This window comes from Dermacentor variabilis, chromosome 3 (genome assembly GCF_050947875.1).
Source record: "Dermacentor variabilis isolate Ectoservices chromosome 3, ASM5094787v1, whole genome shotgun sequence".
Lineage (NCBI taxonomy): Eukaryota > Metazoa > Arthropoda > Arachnida > Ixodida > Ixodidae > Dermacentor > Dermacentor variabilis.
In genome coordinates, this window is record NC_134570.1 from 102190210 (window position 1) to 102215817 (window position 25608).

At 47.7% G+C, this 25608-nt stretch overlaps 1 protein-coding gene across 1 annotated transcript in view; it reads left to right on the plus strand.

Moving 5' to 3' along the window:
* LOC142574644 (uncharacterized) overlaps positions 1–24447 on the plus strand; it is a 69384-nt gene extending 44937 nt beyond the window's left edge. Inside the window, exons 3-4 of the mRNA XM_075683683.1 lie at positions 23386–24063; positions 24346–24447. Of these exons, the coding sequence (XP_075539798.1) occupies positions 23386–24063; positions 24346–24347 (680 nt within the window). The 3' untranslated portion in view covers positions 24348–24447. The remainder of the gene's footprint in view (positions 1–23385; positions 24064–24345) is intronic.
* The last annotated feature ends 1161 nt before the right edge of the window (positions 24448–25608 follow it).

Consider the following 25608-nt stretch of genomic DNA (forward strand, 5'->3'; position numbering starts at 1 on the left):
CCACCTAACTTTCTGCCGCCCCCTGCTACGCTTCCCTTCCCTTGGAATCCAGTCCGTAACCCTTAATGACCAACGGTTATCTTCCCTCCTCATTACATGTCCTGCCCATGCCCATTTCTTTTTCTTGATTTCAACTAAGATGTCATTAACTCGCGTTTGTTCCCTCACCCAACCTGCTCTTTTCTTATCCCTTAACGTTACACCTATCATTCGTCTTTCCATAGCTCGTTGCGTCGTTCTCAATTTGAGTAGAACCCTTTTCGTAAGCCTCCAGGTTTCTGCCCCGTAGGTGAGTACCGGTAAGACACAGCTGTTATATACTTTCCTCTTGAGGGATAATGGCAACCTGCTGTTCATGATCTCAGAATGCCTGCCAAACGCAGCCCAGCCCATTCTTATTCTTCTGATTATTTCCGTCTCATGATCCGGATCCGCCGTCACTACCTGCCCTAAGTAGATGTATTCCCTTACGACTTCCGGTGCCTCGCTGCCTATTGTAAATTGCTGTTCTCTTCCGAGACTGTTAAACATTACTTTAGTTTTCTGCAGATTAAGTTTTAGGCCCACTCTTCTGCTTTGCCTCTCCAGGTCAGTGAGCATGCATCACAGTTGGTCCCCTGAGTTACTAAGCAAGGCAATATCATCAGCGAATCGCAAGTTACTAAGGTATTCTCCATTAACTTTTATCCCCATTTATTCCCAATCCAGGTCTCCGAATACCTCCTGTAAACACGCTGTGAATAGCATTGAAGAGATCGTATCTCCCTGCCTGACGCCTTTCTTTATTGGGATTTTGTTGCTTTCTTTATGGAGGACTATGGTGGCTGTGGAGCCGCTATAGATATCTTTCAGTATTTTTACATAGGGCTCGTCTACACCCTGATTCCGTAATGCCTCCATGACTGCTGAGGTTTCGACAGAATCAAATGCTTTCTCGTCTTGAGTATTGCAGGATTAAATTACTGTCTTCATATCGTATCCAGCTTTTCTGGACATGAGGGTTTAGTTCGCGTGAGTGCCACCACGTGGCGTACTAACCTTAAACTTTTCAAACTTCCCGCGGTGACACGTGATGACGTCAACCAAAAAAAATAAAAAAAAATAAAAGCTATCCCTGCGCATTGAACTTCGCCACAATGCTTGTCCCGCCGGCGTTATCAGTGGTCTTGATCAAGCGTATTCGCTCGTCGCCTAGAAATTACTCGTCATCCTAAGAGCGTTTAGTCGCGACGAACAATGGTTGATTCTGGGCTTTTGATGCGGTTCTTTTTTTTTTCTTTTTTCCTTTTCCTTTTCTTTTTCTTTTTTTTCATTCTACGGAGTAAAGAAGCTAGCCTAATCGTCAGAAGTACTTCGGGGCAGCCTTTCTTCAGTCGGCACACATTGTTAACGTCCGAACATCGCACAGCGTCTACTAGAGATGCCATCGTGGACGGATTTTGATTTTCCACTATCGAATTCGTTAAGGTTCACACAATTATTTCACTAGCGACATTGCAATGCGCACTCATGGGCCACCGCCGCAGCTGCAAATCTAGATGTGCTTAAGCATAAATACATATACATGGATAAGTTGGTTTTTCACCTTAACACAAAAGTCACGATACAAGAGTTGAGCAAACTGTCTCTGTGTCGTCGCAGGGTGTGAGACCGGGCTAGTTGGTATTCCATGTTAAAGTGACTAGCACAAGAGTGGACACGGGACACTATAGGCGACAAGGATAAGCGCAAACATCCAACTGGGCGCTTGTCCTTGTAGCGTCTTTAGTGTTCCCTGTCCACTCTTGCACTAGTCACTTCAGTTTGTGTCGTAGTCCGTTAGCATGCTATAGGCGAAGCTGTTCGCAATATTACGTCTCCATTTACCGGCCACCAGGCCAGGTACACCATTGGGTACGACATATACAGTACTTGCGGTTAGTTTCCAAAGTAGTCTCCTATGGCGGTTATCCACGTGCGTGAAGCAAGAACGATATTTAAAATTATTGTGCAGTAATATATGCGGGATTTGTGTGTTCTCCACATTCTCTACCATGTTGCCGTATTATGTAGCCGCAATGTAGACTAGCAGCTATCGAACGCCATAAAGGCTATCCACATACTCAAAGACCTCGCGCACAACTCCTGACGCTTAATTGTATTCAAAAGTTGTGCGACTGCCCAGGACATCCTTAACGATTGTTACATAACACATTGTGAGGTTTTACTTGCCAAATTCAAAGGGAGTATGGTAGCGCGATTCAAAGACGGAACAAGAGAAGACACAAAGGGACACACACAGTGCTGTGTGTGTCCCTTTGTGTCTTCTCTTGTCTTGTCTTTGAATCGCGCTACCATACTCCCTTTGAAGATGCATTACAACAAGCCCACATTGCAACCCTCGTTTACTTGCCAAAACCACGATTTCATTAGGAGGCACGCCGTAGTGGACGATTCGAGAATAATTTAGACCACTTGGGATTTTTTAACGTGTGCCTAACCCTAAGTACGCGGGTTTTCGCATTTCACACCCATTGAAATACCGCTGCCGTGGTTGGCATTTGATCTCGAGACCTCGTGATTAGCAGCCGAACCCAATAAAAGCTAAGCAACTACGGAGGGGAACGAATGTTGGCAGTAGGAGGAAGGTGACAGCCGCAAGGTGAGACAATTTGTTCCAATCCTCATTGCGCGAAAATCGGTAACATCTGTCGAAGAATGACACCGAAGAATGCACTGTATTCAATGAGTGAAAAAATTATGCGAATCCTATGTATGTGCGAATCGATGTAAGCAAAGCTTTCTGCGTTTGTTGTCATTGTCATGCGTAATCTCCACTGAGTAGAGAGGCACTCTCTAATGAAAAGCTGTCAATGTTTGCCTGATTACGCCTGCCATTGTGATGCAAATAAACGGGCGCCTTCAACTCTTTTTCTCAGAAATAAACGCTGAATGAAATGCTGACGTGATCCTAAACAAGATCAACAAGCGCCGTAGTGCTCGATCTTACGACGCCCATATTCGTAAGCTTATATTCGTGATTTTTTTTTTTTGGGGGGGGGGGGAGGGGCGTCGTACTCTTGTACCCTAGAAATGCCCCTCGGACGTCTCCGATGTGCTCGTTTTTATTCTCAAGTAGGCAATGAAAACTCTCATCGCTGCAAGTTCATGATGTATTGGTGGCAGGCCACCATGGCATGTCGCGCAAGTATGACCACGTTGATTCGTTTGGTTTTGCATATACTATTTTGTGCGTCATACTTCGCCACATTCATTTTTCAAACTAAGCCAGAGCTCGAAAAGGGCGGCCAACTCACTACGTCCCTTTCCTCTGTTTACTTCCGCAAAATGTGTGTTTATCGCTGTGGTTACCAAATACGCCCAGCTGTATGCTACGACACAAGCCTTTCTGGCGGCTGAGCAACTGAAGTCGCAGGCTTTATTCAACATGGCGCCGACGTTCAATATGGCTATCCTCAATTACTTTTCGTGGACTTCGCTCACCGCCTTCTCTCCAGTGTCATCTCTTACGCTACTCGCTCCTGCTAGACACAACACAAACACGCAACGACCTTAATGAAGTATCAATTACACGCTAGTTGACACACTGTCGACGTATATTTCCGCTGAGCACCGGGATTGGAGCGTTGTCCTGTCTATGGTGACATTATCCATCTACAGCCTCGCTCAACAACACCACTCGTTACTCATCACGTTTTTTTTTGTCGGCAAGAGTATAGTGTATTTCCTCTGAATGTGCTTTCGGCTTTATGCGTGACCTTGCACGCCCGCTTATTATGTTACGTTGACGGCGACCGTTGTCGTCAGGATGCCGCATCATTCTGAGCTTCGCAGTCACCAGAGAGCACAGAAAGCTGTCTTCACAAACAAACCACCGAGATTCTAGCCCATCTCCCAAATGCTCCATCTTGCATTGGGAAATGGGCACGCTAACCATTACGCTACCACCTGCCTCCACCAATTTCTGTTTATCTATCTGCCTGGACCCGCCGTGGTTGCTCAGTGGCTGTGGTGTTGGGCTGCTGAGCACGAGGTCGCAGGATCGAATCCCGGCCACGGCGGCCGCATTTCAGTGGGGGCGAAATGCGAAAACACCCGTGTACTTAGATTTAGGTGCACGTTAAAGAACCCCAGGTGGTCTAAATTTCCGGAGTCCCTCACTACGGCGTGACTCATAATCAGAAAGTGGTTTTGGCACGTAAAACCCCATAATTTTTTTATCTGCCTGGAGCAATTGCCGGACTTGTTCGCCAAGCTAAACCCGCCTGCTGCTACAATTCACCACCACCATCACCACCACCACCCTCCCACTTCACGTTTTTGCCGCAGACGCAGGCAGAATGGATGCAGAAACGAAAAAAAAAGTAAGGATTGCTTGAGCGGCCAGCTGACACATGACCTTAACTTTGGCAGGTTATTCTCATTGGAGCGCATGTAGGCTTGCGGTTGTGTGCAGATTGTGGGTCGCCTTAGCTTTATTGTAAATTTGCTTTCACCGACTCTTTTCAGCTAGAACTCAAATGCCGGACAAAAATGATACCTACCGCTTGAATATTTTTCTTGTTTTCTTGGTTTCAACCAAAAACGCTGATTTACACAAATAGTGATCTTTTCAAGAAATGGCATAAGGATACTACATTTCGAGGTCATGTCGTTGTGTCAGTACGGGCCGGCACCACGTATCGACGAAAGGGCATCACAGTGCCGATGCACGCGGCAGGTTACTGAATGAAGAAAACAGGAGGCGACTGTTTTTCAGTTCTAGCAACATATTGTAACAGATACGAAAGGCACGCACAAGAAGAGAAGAAAGAGAGGGCGAAGAAAACTAGGAGTTAGAGAGGCCGGGCTGCGCTACGATCACGCTACCATCATCGTCCAATTCTCCTGTAAATAAAACCATTTCTCCGCAGCTTCTCGTAACAGTTGTGGTGAAAGGTGATGCGTAATCGACACCCGAAGACGGAGGCTGAACCACAAGTTCTTCGACGGAGCCATCGCCTTGCTGGACTCCCACCGAATTCACCGGAGCTGAACATGTCCCACGACGCAGAAGAACAACGACCCATTCCAACTGCTGCCCCGACAAGTTCTGTTCTGCAACTGAGAGATGCGCGTCTCTTCGCTGGAAGATCGGACGAAGACGTCGAGGAATGGCTCATCCATTATCACCGGGTGAGTGCCGCCAACAGGTGGAACAGCGCTTCTCAGCTTTCGAACGTCGTGTTCTTTCTAACGGATACTGCGTTGGTGTGGTTCGACAACCACGAGGAAACATTCACAACATGGGGAAGATTTGTTTCGGAAATCAAAGAGCGATTCGGCGACTCCGCGACGAAAAAGAAAAGGGCAGAACAGACGCTACTGCGACGTGCGCAAGTACCAGGCGAAACCTGCACGACCTACATTGAGGTAGTAATAAAGCTGTGTAGGATGGTGGACTCAGGAATGTCCGAGGAAGACAAAGTCGGGCACATCCTAAAAGGAATTGCCAAGGATGTTTACAATTTCCTAATTGCAAAAGACAGCCTGGCTTCCGCCGCTGACATCATTCGGCACTGTCGTACTTTCGAGCAACTAAAGACGAGGCGCATAACGCCGAAGTTTGGCAGGCTAGCCAATGTAACGACAGTTGCAAGCGTGGACAGCAACCAGCCCCTTGATCTTGAATCAACGATCCGACAAATAGCTCGGGAAGAACTCAGCCTGCACGCGCAAGTGACACATCCAGGCACTCATAGCTTCCGCCTACCACCAGATTTTGAGCCGAACGTGGCATCCTTCTCCCCGTATCCTGCGGCAAGGGGCACTGAGGATTATGAACTCGCGCCCCGACAGCAGTCACGTCTCTACGACAGAGGCCCTACTTATGACGCTCGGCCACAACGAGAGCAGCCGCATTTTTACCCCCGAGGCCCTGCGACTTCTGTCAGGCCACGACAAGAACAGCACCAACCCTACTACAACGACGCGACTTATGAAAGATATAACGGATTTCAGCAAGCAGCAGAGACACGTCATCCACATGACCACGAACTTTCTCGCCGCCCGCAGCCGTCTACCATTCGTTTCGAGGAAGACGCTGTGAACCGCGACCCTCCCGTGTGCTACAACTGCGGTTCCACCGGCCATATAGTTCGGTATCGTCGCCAAGCCCGTCAATCACGTAGGACACCATCGATGTTCTCGCCACCCAGAACCCGTACTTCATATGACCTGCGGACGACCGATTTGCTTCCAAGAGATCACTTCTCACACGAGACCAGACGCAGCGATTCGCCAACATCTGAGCGGAGTTTGACGCCACCAAATAGCCGTCCCCGTCACTCTCCGTCCCCGTAGCGCCGTTCTTCCTCACCGCCCCCGGGAAACTAGCATCCGCGGCCAGTGGATGTGTGGTCACCGGACGGTCTTTGCAAGAAATACCTCTGCCTGTTGTGATGTTCAAAAACACAGTGAATGTCTCGATTGACGGAATACCGACCATGGCGTTAGTTGATACTGGGGCGACTGTGTCTGTGATGAGCCTCACTTTCAAAAACCGGCTAGGCCGCAAAGTTTTTTCTTGGAACGACGGTATTACCTTTCGTGGAGTAGGCGGCGAGTGGCTTCATCGCCTTGGTGTTTGTGCTGTGAGTGTTTTGTTGGCTGGGAAAGTGTTTGTGTCGGAATTCCTTGTTCTTTCTCGTTGTTCGCACGACGTTATTTTTGGTATCGATTTTCTTGAACAGTGCGGCGCTTCCGTGGACTGTGGTTATGGTGAAATCTCATTGAACAAGTTATTTATATCAGCACATTCCGAACAAAGCTTGGGTGGTGAAGACGGGGACACAGACACACTGAGTGTTCTTGATGAAGTGATTGTACCATCGTGGTGCCTGACGCCCGTTCGTGTTTCTACAACTACTGTTGATGCTGATTGTGTTGACCTTGTAGTTAGGCCTCTCCGCATAAACTGTGCTAAAAAAATATACTTGTGCCCTGCTCTGTCGTGTGAATGACGAAAGGAGTCGCCACATTGTGGGCGCTGAACTGTTCCGCCACGCCGGTTGTCCTTCCTCGCGGTATGAAAATCGCTCTTTTCGATGAAGCCGCATGTAGTTCAATAGCGGCAGTAACTACGGACGTCTCTACAGCTTGCTTTCCTTGCGATAATCGCCATTCTGAAGACCTAATGCTTCGCATGATCAGCAAGGCTCTCGGTACATCGGAACAGCAAGCACTGGTACAAGTCCTTGCCAGCCATGAGGCCGCATTCGACTTCACGCATGGAGATGCACCCCTTCATTTACCGTCGTCCCGCGCTCGTCACAGAATAGATACCGGCTCAGCACACCCAATCCGTCAGAAACCCTACCGAGTGTCATCGTCCGAGCTCAAAGTTATTGCCGAGCAAGTCAAGGGGATGATGAACAAAGGTGTCGTTCAAGAGTCATCTAGTCCATGGGCAGCCTCAGTAATCGTGGTCCGAAAAAAAGATGGTTCCTGGAGATTCTGCGTGGATTACAGACATCTAAACGCAGTGACGAAGAAGGATGTCTATCCAATACCGCGAATCGATGACGTCATTGATTGCTTACACGCTGCTTCTTACTTCTCAACACTTGATTTGCGATCGGGGTACTGGCAAATACCTATGGACCCTGCCGACAAGGAAAAGATCGCTTTCGTGACTCCAGATGGCCTATCCGAATTTAATGTTGTGCCTTTTGTCCTTTGCAATGCTCCTGCCACCTTTGAAAGATTCATGGACACAGTACTACGTGGTCTAAAGTGGGAGATATGCATGTGTTACCTCGATGATGTTGTAATCTTTGGCCGCACGTTTGAAGAACATAACGAACGCCTCAGCCTCGCTCTCGACTGCATTGAGAAAGCTGGGCTGGTCCTAAACTCAAAAAAGTGTCGGTTCGGCGAACGTCAAACACTGGTCCTGGGACACTTAGTCGACAAGGATGGCGTCAGACCCTATGCTCGTAAGATTGAAGCAGTGAGCTCCTTCAAGCCACCGCAGTCAGCACGAGAACTCCGCTCATTCATTGGCCAATGTTCGTATTTTCGTCGTTTTCTTCCCTGGTTTGCCGACATCGTTTACCCGTTGACAAGTATTTTGCGACAAAACGCATCCTTCAATTGGACACCAGAGTGTGACGCATCATTCTCTCAACTGAAGTTTATACTAACGTCAGCACTCCTCTTGCGTCACTTCGATCCATCTTGCCCGACTGAAGTTCACACTGATGCGAGTGGAATCGGGATAGGAGCGGTGCTTGTACAACGTCACAGTGGCGCAGAACATGTTGTCGCATATGCCAGGCGTTGTCTGAGCAAATATGAACGCAATTATACGGTTACGGAACACGATTGCCTGGCAGCCGTTTTCGCCGTACAAAAGTTTCGATGTTATCTTTACGGTAGACCATTCAAGATTATCAACGACCATCATTCTTTATGCTGGCTGGTCGGTTTGCGTGATCCCTCTGGTCGCCTCGCACGTTAGGCGCTGTGCCTCCAGGAATACGACTTTGTGGTATCGTACAAGAGTGGCCGTCGTCACGCTGACGCAGACTGGCTCTCTTGCGACTACCGACTGCGATGCTGAGAATTTTGACGACTGTCTCGCTGCTGTTACTCCTACGTTCCCTGACGCGGCAGACTTTCAGCGAGAACAACGGGATGATGTTACCCTTGATCCGCTTTTTGTCGCCGCCCGTACTTCTAAACGCAGCGGTCGCTTTACGGTCCGTGATAAATTGCTGTACAAAACTAATTACTCCGGGCATAGAGCGCGTTTTCTGCTTCTTGTCCCCGAGAGTCTCCGCTCCGACGTTCTACGCGTCATGCATGACGATGTGATATCCGGCCATTTCGGCTTCGTACGAACGCTGCACCGCACGCAGGAGCGCTTTTACTGGCCCAAGATGTACGAAACAACCAAGCGCTATGTCGCTAGTTGTGAAACGTGCCAACGTCACAAGCGACCGACCACCGCAGCCCCGGGTCCCCTTCGGCCATTGACACCGCGCAGTACGCCGTTCGAGCAAGTAGGCATTGACCTTTTGGGCCCATTCCCGTCATCTAACAACAGGAACCGCTGGATAATTGTCTGCGTAGACCATCTTACATGGTATGCAGAAACTGCAGCCATACCGTCTTCCACCGCTGCTTGCGTGGCGGCCTTCCTGCTCCGTTCCGTGGTCCTTCGTCATGGCCCACCACGTGTCATCATCAGCGGCCGTGGTCGCCAGTTCACGGCTGATGCCATTGAAGATTTACTTCGTTTGTGTACTTCACAGTTCCGTCATTCCACGCCGTATCATCCACAGACCAATGGCCTCGTTGAAAGGACAAACAGAACGCTGACTAACATGCTTGCTATGTACGTCTCCTCCAATCATAAGAACTGGGACGACGTGCTGCCCTTCATCACTTATGCATACAACACTGCGAAGCACGAAACCACGAACTATAGCCCATTTTATCTCCTGTATGCAAGGTTACCGCGAAGCCCTCTGGACACTTTCTTACCCTTCGTTCTGCACAGTGATGATTCTGTATCGAAAACTTTGTGTCTCGCCGAAGAAGCGCGTCGAATAGCTCGTCTTCATACTCTGGCCTCGCAAAGTCATTCGAAAGAGCGATACAACGACCGTCACGTACAAGTATCGCTGCAAAAAGGTGACTTATTCCTCCTTTGGACACCGCAACGCAAGCGTGGATTGCGCCCAAAGTTCTTGTCACAATATTCAGGCCCATTTGTAGTTGTGGACCGCCTGAGCGAACTCATTTACGTCATAGCTCGCCTCCCGTGCAATGGTTGGCGATCAAGCAGAACTCAGCTGACTCATATTGCTCGCCTGAAGCCTTTCTACCCTGCTTGTACATCCTGACTCGCCCCACGGGCTTCGTCTGCTTGCGGGGAAATGTAACAGATACGAAAGGCACGGACAAGAAGAGAAGAAAGAGAGGACGAAGGAAACGAGGAGTTAGAGAGGCCGGGCTGCGCTACGATCACGCTACCATCATCGTCCAATTCTCCTGTAAATAAAACCATTTCTTCGCAACTCCTCGTAACAATATTGCACACAGAACACAAGGCACCCACCACCATGACATTTTATTTTTGACAACTGCAACACAAAATGCCGGACTGATATACTTCCTAAAGGGGTTTAATTTTATTTTTTCATCGCAGAACCGCAAGCACAGGTTGCGTCGCGCGTATACCGCAGCCACGTACTGTGGCCGCTCTCCTTTTCCTCTAACAATGTGGCCCCCGGCGGCTTCACGCGCTCCCGTAGGTGGCGGATTGGACTGTCACTCCAGAAGTTTAAATACACACCCTCTTTACATACAAACGACGGCATGATTGTTAACATATTGTTGGCTTGGATATGTTTGGCACGAGGCCCAAGACCCTGTCTTCTAACACGTTCTTATGTTTGCGTTCGCGTCTCTGTCTTGAAGGGACTCACACCGTAACATGCTACAATGGTGCTTGAGTTGGGCGTAAGTAAGGCGAAAAACGCGGTTCTAAAATGTCTGTTCACTAACTTGTGCAGTAAACCCATGTTTATAGTATTCGCGCAGTATAGTAGTAGTATAATAAGAGTCACGAGTATGGCATCAGTAACCGCAAGCGCCACGTTATGGTCGTAACTTGTCGGGACAGCGTAGATGTAATCCACAGACCCTGCCACTAAGGAATACGTGGCTAGGCATGGCTGATGAATAATTGCGAAGATTGGTTTTCAGTAAAGGTTTGTTACCAAGAACGGTGGGAGCTTATACTGCCGCAAAGTACGGATGCTGAGCGGTGACTCCAATCATTTACTGGGCACATCACACATCTACACTGGAATTCAACTGGTTTCGCCAACTCTTGCTTATATTCTCTCGCCTCTAAGCTTCGACTTCGCCTGCCACCCAGGCCCCAGCTTTTCCTCTTTGTCCCCCGCTTCTTTCCCAGTCTGCTGAGACGTGCTTCCACTGAGGCTTGCTCCTCCTTTTTCTCAATAAATAAAGGCATTCATCCATGCATGCCTAAGTTACTGCAGAAAATAGCGTGTCTTTATCTCCATAACCACACTGTCTCTCACCTGGACTCTCCCATCGCAAAACAAAGTTGCTGTGTTCCAAATGGCTGGGCATCACATATACAATTTTCTAGGAATGGCCAGTAGCACGGCGGGCAATTTTCGGTGGGTGACGAGACATTATATAGAACACCTTCTCTGCCATATCCACACTCAGTGCTCTGCTTCGTGAGCTACTATTAGCCGCTACGACGATGTACGAAATGAAAGAAACCTAGCTGGGCTGGTCGCGCGCTGCTCTTTTTGGATTCGTGATGTGTCGGTCTAAAATAATAATATTTCTTATCTAAGCCTAAATGACAGCGATATAGGCGAGGTGAGTTACGGTAGCTAGTTGGCTTGGACTAACGACGCTCTTCACGCAGCACTTTCGTCTTAGGCGTGTTTGCGAACGGGAATGAAAGACAGGAGGGTAACACGCCTTCCTGAAATGAAACATTCGGAATAACCCTTTGTTTGGCGGTTGGACATATGTCGAGGGTGCCCAATACGAACAATCTGCGAGTCTGTATCACCTTGCAAAGGGGAACTCAGATGAAACGTTGTCAAACGGATAGGCTTTTAATTATCGTGAGTAGATCTTTATTGAAATTCCTTACCATGAAGTGAAATCCGACTAATAAGCATATAAATTGTCTGTGTTATTAAAACATCCTGTTAGTAAAAGGTTGCTGTGCTTTAAAACCCCCTAAATTAAAACGTAAGTTATGGAAAATAAATGGGTGCGGTAAATGTGTAAACGCATACGCAAGAAAACGCCTAGTCCATTTCCCAGTATTCTCTCAATAAAGATGGAGCACCTCTATACTCTCACGTTGTAGTAATGTCAAGAACAAAACACTTCCAAAAGAGTCAGTCACGAATGTTGCTCATTATAAGATGAGCTTGCGCTGGAAAAGAAAATAACACTCAAAGATACCGATGGCTGCGCGCAAAGTTCTTCCTCTGATTCTGATCTACGGATCAAGGCGTCGGTTCGTCAGATTGGAATGCTCGTACATCGCAGCGCAATCTCGGGTCGGGAAATGTGATGGAGAATGTACGCCAGTATACGCTTCACGCGCGCAATCTGATAAGATAGCGCTCTTTCGCTATTGTATCCGTGCCAACATACTGGATATTAGAAACACATGCAGGCGCATCTTGAGCTGATAACTTTGGAACTGTGGTTAGACGCTAAAAAAGCCCCCCCCCCCTTAAAAGAAAGAATACAGTTGCTTTCAATATTAGCTGAAACATAGTGCTGGTGGTATAAAAAGGGCCCCCAACACTGCACAGCGGCGCCGATTGACATACAGGAAACTCAAGAGCGAACCACTTTACAATTACTGGTATTTATCAAACCAGCATATCGTGGTTTAATGTAGCCCTGTATTCCAGGGGCCAGTTCTACCACGGGTACTGTGTCGGAGCTCATATTTCATGTCAGCATTATTTTCACAAAATCAAAGCATTTTTTCTTTAGATCTTAACATTAGACAGCCAAAATACATGCAGCGACACCCTCACCCTAATATTTCAGTACTTTTCGTTCTAACGTACATATCCGTGCTGATCCATATGTTACAAAGTGCCGAAAATGTACCCAATGCTTTCCTCCAGGAAGCTGTTTTTATTCCTTATGATGCCAGGAATCCGAGTCTGATGCCACCAACGCTCAGAAACCTAATCGGGAGCGCGCACAATGTTCTCGCACACCTTGTGGGATGTACCGTAGCGCTGAGGTGCTTCTTGTATAATGTATGAGAATCGGTTGTAAAGACAGACGTGCAAGGTTGGGTCATGTGCTTAAGCTCATGAAGTTGATTTGTGCCAAGATAACATGTCCAAACTTTCACACTTACTTTATAAGAAGTCTACAGCACCATCAATATGCCGGCTGCTTTTAACTGCACGAAACAAAACTGTTCGAACGATGCAAACAATGTTAACATAATTTTATCATTCAAGTGTTCAGATTGGTAACCTCTAGATGCGGAGTAAGTTGAGAAGTTGTTTGCGTAATTAACAAAGCTACGTTAATTAAATTTTCAGTAATGGTTTTTACGTGGTTAAAGAAAATGAGCAGTTTGGAGCCCGTCCTCGAGATTAAGCAGCCAAGCGAACAAATTTCGACTAAATGTGTTTCTGTAAGAGCAATGCGAACAAAAATTTTCCAAGTAAGCACTCTTGGAAGACTTAACTGACGCAGAAAAAGAACATCTGTAAAGTCAAAGAAAGAACAGCACTTCACGACGGGAGGCACACAGGGGGAACCACACACAAACTGCGCTAACATTAAGCGCTGTTCTTTATGTGATAATGAAGCAACTAGCCCGTCAGTCATTCCTTCAAACCTGTAAAATCAACCTGACCACATCTAGCCTTTTGTGATGCTGTTATCAATAGTATGGCCCTGTGAACATGTTCCCCATGGTCACGTAGTCGCGTTCCATTTTTATTCACGCTGCTTTCTCGAAGGCAAGCATTTTAAAGTTTTAGTGTCAATACGGCAGTGAACGTGTGCCGCCGAAAGCTTGCTTGGTAACAGAAGCGATGCATGACGGAATGATGTTGCAGATTTAGCGTGTCGTCGGCATCAAGACAGTGCACTGCCGCCGAGGGAAGGAAGATAACGAAAGTGAACAGCTTGGTAGCTGCTCAGGCAGCCGTGCCGATGGTGGCGGTGCCATCATGACAAAATCTGCGGCGGCGATATTGACGGCTGAGGCGATTTTTTTCTTTTATTACTTTTTTTTTACAGCGAAGTCGTTACGAGTATGCTTTAACTCGGGTCCAACTCCGACGTGGCCTATTCTCATAAATGTAAAACGCCGAAACGATTTTCTGAGATAACCCCTGGGCCGATTTTAATAAAATTTGCTGGATTCCGGAGAGAAAGGTAAATTCTAGTGACTATTAGAAACGGAATTTCTATTTAGGGCTTGAATTCTGGTAAAAGATTTTCAAAAATTCGAAAGTGCGAAAAATACAGAAGCACGAAGTTTACAAATTAATAACTCCGCATCAAGAACTGATATCGCGGTTATGTAAACAGACTCCTTTAGACAATTCAAAGCGGACAAATCCAATATGCCGATTTATATCTTACGTGAAGTCGTTACGTTGTGAACAAGGGTTGTGGAAAAGCTGTATTTCCACATTACTAAATTTTTTTAGATTCATGCGTAATATATCAATTTTGTCCGCTTTAGACGTGCTGTTAGATGCAATGTACAGAATTGTGATATCAGTTTTGATTGCCGAAAGACAGAGTTGTAAACGTGGTTTCGTTTTCTGAAACTTTGTTATTTTTGCCAATTTTATATAAACAAATGATCACCAAAATAAAAAATTCTAAACCAACAGTCACTAGATTTTAAGTATTTCTTTTAAGTGCAACAAACCTTGTAAAATTTGATGCAGTGGTTGTGGAGAAAACCGAATTCTCCTTTTACATGTATTTATATAGGACCACCAGAGCTAAAGGTTCCTCTTAAGGGCTACTTTCCCCACTATCGCGTCCGCGTATAGAGCAATATACCGAAGATAGCGTAATACCGGCCTGACCCGCAGCAGAGGTGCAGCAAGCGTTCAGCTCTCCCCATACGTGGGCTGATCCCGAATGTAACGCCATGCCAGGCCGACCAGCGGCGGAGGTGAAGCACGCATTAAGCACTCCCCATACGTGGGCCAATCCCGAAGACAGTGCTACGCGGTGCGACATACGGCGGAGGTGCAGTTCGCCATTAAGGAGCCCACATACACGGCTTTGCTAGTCATCTTTCTTCACAGAGTGGGAGGGCACTGATATTTTTTACTTATCAAACATCAGGTCATCGATGGCGAAACCAAGGACACCAAAGCCGTCCTCGGGCTCCACGTAGAAAGCGCCTTCGACAAAGTTACGCACTCTGCCATCCTCGCGCAGGTATCGCATCTAAACCTAGGCGAGAGGTCGTACGAATATTGAAAGGCTTCCTCACCGGCAGATGGCGCACCTCAGGCCCGGCGACCTGAAGACGGACGAGAAGACATTAGGGAGCCAGGGCACTTCCCAAGGCTCCGTCATCTCACCCATGCTATGTAATCTTGTTATGATTCAAGTTGCCAAAAGACTATGCCAGCTTGAAGGACTGAAGCACACGATATACGCGGACGACATTACGCTGTGGGTGGACGGGGGCAGTGATGCCCGCACAAAATCCACGCCACAGACGGCAGTCGAAACGATCGAAGAAAGCTTGGAAGGTACGGGACTGCGTTGCTCCCCAAGTAAGTTGGAGCTCCTGCTTTACCAACCGATCAAACCGCACAGAATCAAGAAGCAAAGGAAACACGAAAAGATCAAGATCCGCACCAGGGATGGTAACACAATACCGACGGTCAGCAAGATCCGAGTCCTGGGCATGACGATCGAAGTGCTCGGCAGGAACGAAGACACCATCACCCGCATCGTGGGTAAGGCGTCCAATGCCAGCAGACTGCTCAAGCGCGTTACCACCAAGAAGGGAGTCATGAAGGAGGAAAACTTCATCAGGCTTATACACTCCTTCGTACTCTGCCAGTGTACGTGGCAGCCTTCCACAAGTGGGTGAAAAGCGAAAAGAACAAGCTAGACATTCTAATCCGGAGGGCTTACAAGACACCCCTCGGTCTACCTGAAACTACCAACACGAAACGACTCCTCCAGCTGGGCATACACAACACGCTCGACGAGATCATCGAAGCGCAAAGAGCCGCTCAGTTGGAAAGATTGTCATCAACAAAGGCCGGCAGAAAGATCCTGTGCAGTCTAGGCATCGGTTATCACGAACAGCAGGATCAAAATGCCCCGTCCCCGACCACGTACGATGAAACGTGCGGGTTGACCCCTTGCCGAAGAACATGCACCCGGAATTCAACGAAGGCAGAAGACGCGCTATAGCCAAGGCACTGACGGACCTGCACGCGGAAGACACCGGTGCCAGATACGTGGATGCAGCCGAATAGGCCGGCCGCAACTGCTTCGCGATCGCGGTGGTCGACTCCGTGCGGGCGACTGCCAGCACATCGAGCAAGCAAGTGGAGGAAGCAGAAGAAATAGCCATCGCCCTGGCCATCGTAGCCCGAGAATGCCACATGACCCTCAGCGACTCCAGACAGGCGGTGAGGAACTACGCCAAAGGAAGAATTGCCCCAACGTCGGCACGCGTCCTGCTCCGACAGGCATACCGCGACAAGAGGACTCGAATCAAGTGGTTCCCGGAGCACGCAGGACAAGCGTCGGAGAAGCATGCCCATCGCAACGAAACGGCACACGCCCGAGCGCGAGGACTAACCGACCGCGCCCAAGGCAATGGCTGCCCGCTGTGTTTGAGCGCCAAAGACCGGATGACCACCTATGACGAACTGACCAAGGCTTTCGGCTGGCCCGTAGACTTCTCCCGCCGCCCTGCAAAGGGCTCGACAGGTCGCAGACCGTGCTGTTCAGGTAACTACAAACGAGAACACTTCCAAGCCCGGCGCTATTGCATAGGATGTACCCAGAATCGCACCCCCATGACAAGTGCAGAGCGTGCTGCAGGGAGAAGGCCACATTCGAGCACATGCTATGGGATTGCTCCAAACATCCAAGCCAAGCTAACTCAGGACATATACCACCGCAGCTTGAGGAAGCAACGTGGAGCGAAGACCAAGAAAAACCACTATAGGCCGTCCAGCAGCTCATCGAGGCGATGGCTAGGCAGGAGCCTGGAGAGCCGGCAACGGCGAGCGGGGATCCTCGCAGAGCACCCGCTGCAAGAGTTGACAGTCGTAGCTGTAGGGAGGACCTTGTGGCGACAGGACTACGCGAGCAGGATTTATTTACATATTAACATATTAAGCAAGATACATTGGCAGTTTAGCGCGACTCCCATATGGAGCCCGCAAGACTATCATACAGCAAACAGCTTACGAGCACACAGCTCACTAGTACATTTCTAGCATGACAACGAGCACTCAGCTCCCGACGACGAGCACGCTCTAGCAGCCGGTAAACGCTGCTTATAAGCTCTCCGCTCGACGTCATAGTTCGACGTCATCGACGTCACCGTTCGATGTCCCCGTGGACCAGCCCTTCTGGCGGAGGGCTCACAAACACGTGCCGAACACACGCACAGGGGAAAAGGTTCCGGAGCCGACGTCAGAGGACTTCGTAGAACTCTGCTTTGTCTCGGGTGGCGCAGGCGAGTACCACATTCCTGAGTTGACCGCGCGCCACGTGGCTGCTGGTCATCCGCAGTTCTCTGAAGTGCGCCCCGTCTGGTGGGATTGGAACACGTGCTGCGGGCTGAAAGCTGGCACGTCGCGTTGCCACCCCGTACGGCCATTCCTAACACCGCCACGATGACGACGTAGGCCACGTCCGAAGCGCGCCTTCGCGCTTTACTGCAGGCTCAATAAACGTTTTCCCAATCTAATCCAATTACTTATCCGCGTTTGTCCTGCATGCGTGTGCGATAGAAACAAGACGCAGGTATGCATAGAAAATCTGAGGTGGCGGCGGCAGGTCGTAGCGCAGAAGTTAGCATGCCCAGCCCCTCCACGTACTTACATCTGCATTGACATGGGTTCGTGGTAGTGATAGCGACCACAGCTCTACTTTTTCTGCGCGCGCTAGCCATTGTGAAACTAAGGATGTAGTTAGCATGCCCAGCCACTTAATGCAAATTGCAGCAGTTACGAGTGGTGGAACCCCGCTGGGGCTGATTGTGAAGAAAGCTTCCTTTCTCTGCCCACTCTCGCGATGGTGAAGCTAAAATGAGGAGGAGGCCTGACGGACGCAACGTTGATGGCCACCATAACAGAATGGATGGACGACCTGCGGAAAGGACGAACCACACCAAGTTTTTAGCACTTGGCCTAGAGTAAAGCGCTACAATGGCTAGTATGGCCTCACGGAGATGATAGACCAAACTGCTTCTCACTGCTAACACTGGACTGATACTAAGAAAATACTCCGTTCGCAGACACCACGCTACACTGAAATTAGCAAAACAATATCAGTTTATAAACTGATAGTGTCAATTATCTGGTGTCCTTATTGTGCGTGTGAATGGCATAATGGTCCTCGAAATGAAATGGTAGTATCTGTTTTTGCAAAATGCAAACAAAATGCGTTGAAGTGATCGGACAGCGATCTACCAGCAGAGAAGACCAACCCGCAAATTAAAAATAATTGCTGGTTTCAGATCTTCCAATGTGCTTTGCACTCAGCTACTATCTGTAATATATTTTTTTTCTTTTTGTGCTCTTACGAAGAGAAAAACTCCACATTACTACAATATCAACAACAGTACACAAAATAGACTGGCTTTGAAGCTGTGACCACGTACCGCACTTTTGTACATTCAGCACATGTAGTATTGGGGCAACGCGTTTGAGAAAAATGATTAGGTTTTCGGTGAAAGCGCTGTGACAGGTGGGAAGAAATCGTTGTCATGCCCGGTCGAAATAATACCATCTGAAATCTTATTTATCTAACATATTTTTTGAGAAATCACTATAACCCTTTATACGTTTGCTTCGTATGAGTTATGTACTAGCTTGCCTCGTCAATCTCAAAAATGTATTGTCTTTGTGGGAGAAGGCTTTCGTGAAAAACGGCCCAACATAACAGTAAAACATCCGGCATGGTTTCTATTCAGATGATTGACGAAATTCTGCACTGAGAACGTGTCGACTAGCGTGAGACTGAAAGTTGAATTATGATCGTTGTAAGCTTGTGTTGCGTCTAGCACGAGCGAGTAGTGTTAGCGATGTCATTGGTGTGAAAATGTTCAGCTCGGTCTGCGATTTCTTTTTGTGGATCTCCACATTGAACGTCGCAGTCGTCACGATGAGAGCACTCCCATGACATCATTAGCTCAGTCGGCTGGGAAGGCTCGAGTGGTAGCTCACCTTGAAGGATATAGGTAACAATTATTGATGTACGTACTTTGCGATGATGAAAAATATGCAGAAACACCACTGGTGTTGTCTAACTATACGTAAACAGGCCCCCAAATTTCAATTGGCCCACCCCAAACATTAAGTAGGCCCACCCCCAAATTTCAAGTTGGCAAACCCTCAAATTTAAATTGGCCCACCCTCAAGTTTAAAGTCGGCCACGCCCGATTTTCTTTTTGCCCAGTCTTAAACTTCAAGTTGGCTCAACCCCGAATTTCAATTGGTCCACCCCTAATTTTCAAGTTGGTCCACAGACGAATTTCCATAAATCGTCCTCCGAATTTCGAGCCGACGCACCCCAAAATTTAGGTTGGCCCACCCCTATATCACCCCCAAATTCAAATTGGCCGACCCCGAGATTGCTCCCACATTTAGGTAGGACCAATCCCATATTACCCCCAAATACAGATTGGCCCGCCTCCACAACACCACCAAATTTAGATTGGCCCACTCCAATACCACCCGAAAATCTAGGTTGGCCCATCCCCATAATAGCCCCAAACTAACGCTGGCCCACCCCTCGATCACCTCAAATTTAGGATGGCCCACCGCAAATCGCCCACCAACTAAGGTTAGTCCACCCATATTTTACCCTCCAATTCAGCTTGGCCCACCCGCGCATCACCCCCACGGTTAGGTTAGCCCGTCCCCATGTCAGCCCCAAATTTAGGTTGGCCCACCCCCATATCATCCCCAAACCCAGGTTCGCCCACCCCCATATCAGCCCCAAACTAAGCTAGCCCACCCCTCTATCACCTCAAATTTAGGATGGCCCACCGCAAATCACTCCCACCTTTAGGTTAGCCCACCCCCGTATCACCTCCGATTCAGCTTCGCCCAGCCCCATATCAGCCCCATGGTTAGGGTGGCCCACCCCCCATATCCCTCCCAAAAATTTAGCTTCTCCCACCCCCGTATCCTCTCCAAATCCAGGATGGCCCACCCCCCATATTCCCCCAAACTTAGGCTTACCCATCCCTATATCACCTCAAATTTAGGTTTAGCCACCCCCATATCAGCCTCACATTCAGCTTGACTCACTACCATTTCACCCCAAATTTAGGCTGGGCCACTCCCATATCACTACCACATTCAACTTGACCAATCCTTGTATCACGGCCAAATTTATGCTGACGCCACTTCCAATTTCAAGTTGGCCGCCCCACCCCTTTTTATAAAGACCTACGTATTCATATGGGAAATGCGTCAAGTTTTTTGGCGTTACAGACACGATTTCGCACGATGTTGCTACCAGATCATTGGGGCACTCACCAAAGAATGCTTCGCATTAAAAGCAACTGCACCGAACGAGCGACGCCATATTTTGATCCTAAATACTGACGGCTAGCCAAGCTAGCTTCTCTGTAGAGCGACCGGGGCAGACACAGCAAGGGACATTTATTCAAATTGTTTTTTTACGGCCACACCTACGGATTCATACCACTTGGCTGTAGGGAACACATTACCAGTAGCTATTAATCCACACGCTGCACATCTTCTCCTATTTGGTGCATGTCTTAATTGGATGAATCTTTAGAAATAATTAACGTTCGGGCAGCGACTCAGCTTAGCAGACACTTTGTTCCGCACGAATGTTGCATAGGAATGGCACTGGCCACCGGGTGGCATTGTGGCCCAGGTGGACCTTATTCGCTCGGAGTATGTGCCATTAAGGACAGGGGAAAGTCGAAGAAAACGCACCTTCCAGAAGGACGCAATAAGAATGGCCGTTTTGTTCTCCCAGGTTCCACGCTACAAAGCACGAAAGTTTTTTTTTTGCATAGCACAAAGCTTTGTGCAAGCTTCTAGTTATGATGTGCAATGAATAAAACATTCATAAATGCGATGACTTAATAAATGAACACGACATTGCTGTGTTTGAGGAAGGAAAAATAGAAAACATAATATTTCAAGAGAACGACTGGAAAACCAGAACCGAAAGCAAATCATGAGTTTTCTGTTTCTTCCATCTGGTGGCAGACTATAAAACTAAGTCCTATGCGGCTGTAAAAAAAAACTGCGCCGCTGAAAAACCAGAACCGAAAGCAAATGTTGGGTTTCGTGTTTCTGCCATCTAGTGAGAGACTACAAAACTACGCCCTATGCGGAAAAAAAAAGTCCGAAGCGAGAATCAAACCGCGGGCACCGGGAAGCGTGACTAAAGGTGCGCGCAATTCTACCGCTCGGCCACGGCTTCCAAGGGTTTGCGCTGTGGTACGAACATCTTTTTATAGACACCACGTAAATTTTTACGACAGTGTTACAAAAAACTCTTTTGGGAACAGTGTTGCGCCATGTGTGGAGAGTCGAGATAGGCATCAATCGAAAGCTGAGTCTCCGGACTACATACGCTGCACTGCGTATTACGATAGACGTCGTAGGTTAATTACAGGCACCGTTCGTGCCTCGAAAATCGAGTACAAATTTTCGTCGTTTCCATAGGCTTCCATTGCTAAACCTTTAACCGCTGTGGGAACAAAATTCTTACGTGCCATAACGTGATCACTGCATTTGGATCGTGTGGATTGTCTTCCAGAACACGTCTGTCGCCTGCGTTTTTGGATAATCGACCTGCAGCTTTTGTTATGCGCGAAAAACCCGCTCGTTCCATTGAAAACGCGCTAGCTTCGTGCCGGGGCTGCTTGGGGCGCTAGTTGGTACGTGTCCAGGAAAGCTGGATATGGACACTCAAAGCGGGCACTTTGTGAGGGCTCACTAAAACGACGAAATCAACCATCGCAAAATTAGGAGCGCATTACACATGTAACAGTACTTGCTAATTTCTCCAAAAAGCTGGGAGACCCTACACTGCGGTGGGAATAATAAATGCAATAAATGCCTGCCATATATCCAAAACGATACTGCAGCAGCATTTCATCCGTTATATGCCAATGCTAGACAATCCCATAAACCACGCATCTCCGCCGTGAAAATCGCAACGAAATGAGAACATTATTGTGCGTTTAGGTTCACTATGGAATATTTACGCTAACTTTTTCAAAGAAAATCCTTCGACTTTCCACCGGTTTAAAGTGCTGGAGCGAAATTTTGGGGGCATAAAAATACCACGGAACGTCTATCAGCTGCAGCCAACCGCCATGCGCGTCCGATTTTTCATGCCCGTGAAGGCGATGCGAAGCATGATTGGGATAATGCTTGATTATGAGCTGTTAATTATTGATGCATGAATCATTCAGTGCATGTACAAGTCCAGTACACGTGTCCAGGATTAAAAACAAGGTGACAGTAGGCATCGAGCTTACTGGCCGCGAATTCATTTACCGCCTCACATGCCATAGATTCCAAGATATGCGATTGAACATTTACGATTTCTTTTTATTCCATTTCAAATCTTACTATGTGCAGCACGAGGACGGCTTACCCTTCCCTGCGCACAACGACGTATGATGCCTTCTTACTCTTAAATGTAACGCTACTCCTTGCTGAACCAAGCATCGCATCCTGTTTTTCTTTTTTTCAACGCTTCGCTATGTACTCTCACAAGCGGCCTCGTCAAGGTTAAGGCGCGGTCATTCATTACACTTCGGCCAACGTACACTGCCAATGCCACGTCCGGTTTTACTCCTTAACAGAGACCTGCGGAATAACAAAATGACTGCAGAGTCTTCGTTTTCTTTTTATTTGCTTTTGCTACATTTTTTGTTGACTTTGACGTTGGGCGTTGCCGTTAAGGAAGGGTTTATTGTTTAAAAGAGCGCGAATTCAGTACTTTCAGCAGTTCGCTCAACAGCAGCTCTAAAGTCACCATGGTAAGTAAGCTTATCTTCCCGATACCTCCATAGCCAAAGGAACCGCGAAGTCATTGTGTCTGAAAAATAAAAACTCTCAATGAAGTTTTTCTTTTCTGAAACATTCTATTATTAAGGCATATGCAGAAGCAAAGCGGCTGATTTATCCCTGGCTAGTCCACATTACTTTGTAACCAATTGTGATGCAAAAACCTTTCAGTATCCTTTAACCTTAAAGTTTTTTTTTTATTTTTGAAGCATTCAGGACGTTGTAAGATGCTCTAGGAAATAGGTGATACAGTTTTAAATTTGTTCAAGCTGGAATGTTGGGTACATGTAGCAACTTCTCTGTTATAACTTGATGATAATCACGAGAAATAACATCAATAAGAAAGAATAGATGATGACAATATTATCTGCGTGATTCAAAGTTTCAGAAATTGATGACAGTGTTCTGTTAAAACAAGACAGCAAAATAACAATGACTATGCAAAGAAGAGCGCTTGTCGTAAGCTTCATTTCAATAAGTCCAAATGCGCAAGCTATATTGCTGTATTTTCACAACGATAAGAACAACCCCACGGTATCAGGTATACCCGGCATACCCGCAACGCTGCAGATCCGTGCCTGCGTCCTCTTGGCTCTTGCCACCAGCGCTTTCGCTGGCTACACCGGCTATGGCTTGGGCTATGCCGGTCTTGGCTATGGTCTCGGCCACGCGTACGGTGGTCTTGGATACGGCTACGGTCTCGGCTACGCCAGCTATGCTCCAGCTGTGCACACCGTCGCCCACGCTGCTCCAGCTGTCACTACCGTTGCCCACGCCCCAGTCGCCACCTACGCTGCTGCTCCAGCCGTGACCAGGGTTGCCGCCTACCGCGCCGCCCCTGCTGTTGCAACTTATGCTGCTGCTCCAGCTGTCGCCACCTACGCTGCTGCTCCAGCCGTGACCAGGGTTGCCGCCTACCACACCGCTCCGGCTGTTGCCACTTATGCCGCTGCTCCAGCTGTCGCCACCTACGCTGCTGCTCCGTCCGTGACCAAGGTTGCTACCACCTACCACGCCCCAGCTGTCGCCACTGTCGCCCATGCTGCCCCAGTTGTTGCCGGTTACCACGCCGCCCCAGTTTACAACTACGGTGTTGGCACCCTTGGCTACGGTGTTGGCCACTACGGTTACGGTCATGGTCTGCTCGGCTACGGCCTGAACTACGGCTACGGCCTTGGCTCTCCCTACCACTACGGTGCCCTTCTCCGCAAGAAGAAGTGTGAGTATACATCATTGTCGTTCTGCCGGTAAAAGCACAGAAGCGTAAAACGTTATAGTAATTTCATTGCGCAATCAATGGCAGCCTCTTTTACAGACAGACACGCTGCATTGGCAGTGATAAAAATAGGGGTATACTTCTTTCTTCTTCCTGAAGTATAGACAATAACGCTTTTTTTTCTTCCAAAGAAATAGCCAGAAAGTGATGCTAAAGAACTTGAATAACGAAGTGATCCCTATCATTGCTGTTCAGTAACATATCCTTTTGTTTTGTTTTTCGCAGGAACCATTCATCTGTAACTTATTTGGAAAGGAAAAGTTGTGGACATCTCCTTCAGCCTTGCGCCGTGTTCAACTATGAACGCAGTAAAAGAATAAAGTTGTTCATCACAGCAATGCAATGTCACACCGCATTATTTCCTTACGTGTTTCTCTATATGAGGTGCAGCAGAAACCAAGTGCTAAGAGCTAGGTATGTAGAATGGCCATACTTTAGTGTGTTGAGTCTTATCGCGCTTGGTCCTTTTCTTGTACAAATGGAACAACCTAAAACGTATCGCAGTTGGCCTTGGCAATCTCAGCTTAATGCGTAATATTTTGATATAACAATGCATCTCTGGCAAGGTGTTTATATATGCTTCTAAGGCTGGAAGCCCAGGCCAGGCTTGCCAAACGTTCCGTCTTTGGCAGTCTGCGAGCAGCTGAAACGTTGAGCATGAAACGTCTCGTTCCCACTCAGTCACTGAACAAAAGCTGTCAAAATTTCTTTCATTTACATTTTTCTTTGTATTCTGAGCAGTAATCTTCTTGTGTCTCTACATCACGGACTTATTTAGCTGACTGGCATCCAAATAGTGTAGCCATTAGGGGGACAGCTAAATGCCGCGGATTTGTTTACACTTGTAACAAATGGATAAGATTTATCCTGTACGCAGTTGGCCGTTGGAAACGTGCTTATCAATGAATTGATGAAAACTGCATTGCAGCGACAAAATTTGCGGTTGAGCTACTCACCTGCTGTTGGGCCTAGTGCACCATTCAATAAACAGGTCTTCATGAAGCGACAAGTTATATGTTTTTTTGGAGGCGGTAAGATAAGCAGGGGGCTGCAGTGTTTAATTGATAGTTAGGCATATATTCAAAGCTCTGATGATCGGGCGGCATCGAGTTCTCATCCGCGACTATTCGGGTGGGAACCTTAAGACTTGCATTCGGTTCTTTCTTTATTTCTCGAGGAAGACAGTTTCCTTTATTACCACTTTCCAATTTATCGTTCCTTCGTTCCCTTTTCAAGCTATATTCTTTCTTTAAGAGGTTCTTATTGCTGAATGGGAGCAGTCAATTGTACATGAATGAGTAAGGCTAAGTGTATACACAAATCATTTTTTTTATTAAACCCAACTCAGCGTAGAGTCTTACGCTTCACTCCAACAACTTCGATGCATATAGACCCAAGAGACACCTCATTTTGCGGTGTTACCGAACAGAGGCTGATGATGGAGCGTACAGAATACCAAGTGAGCTTAGACGCAAGATATAAATTATT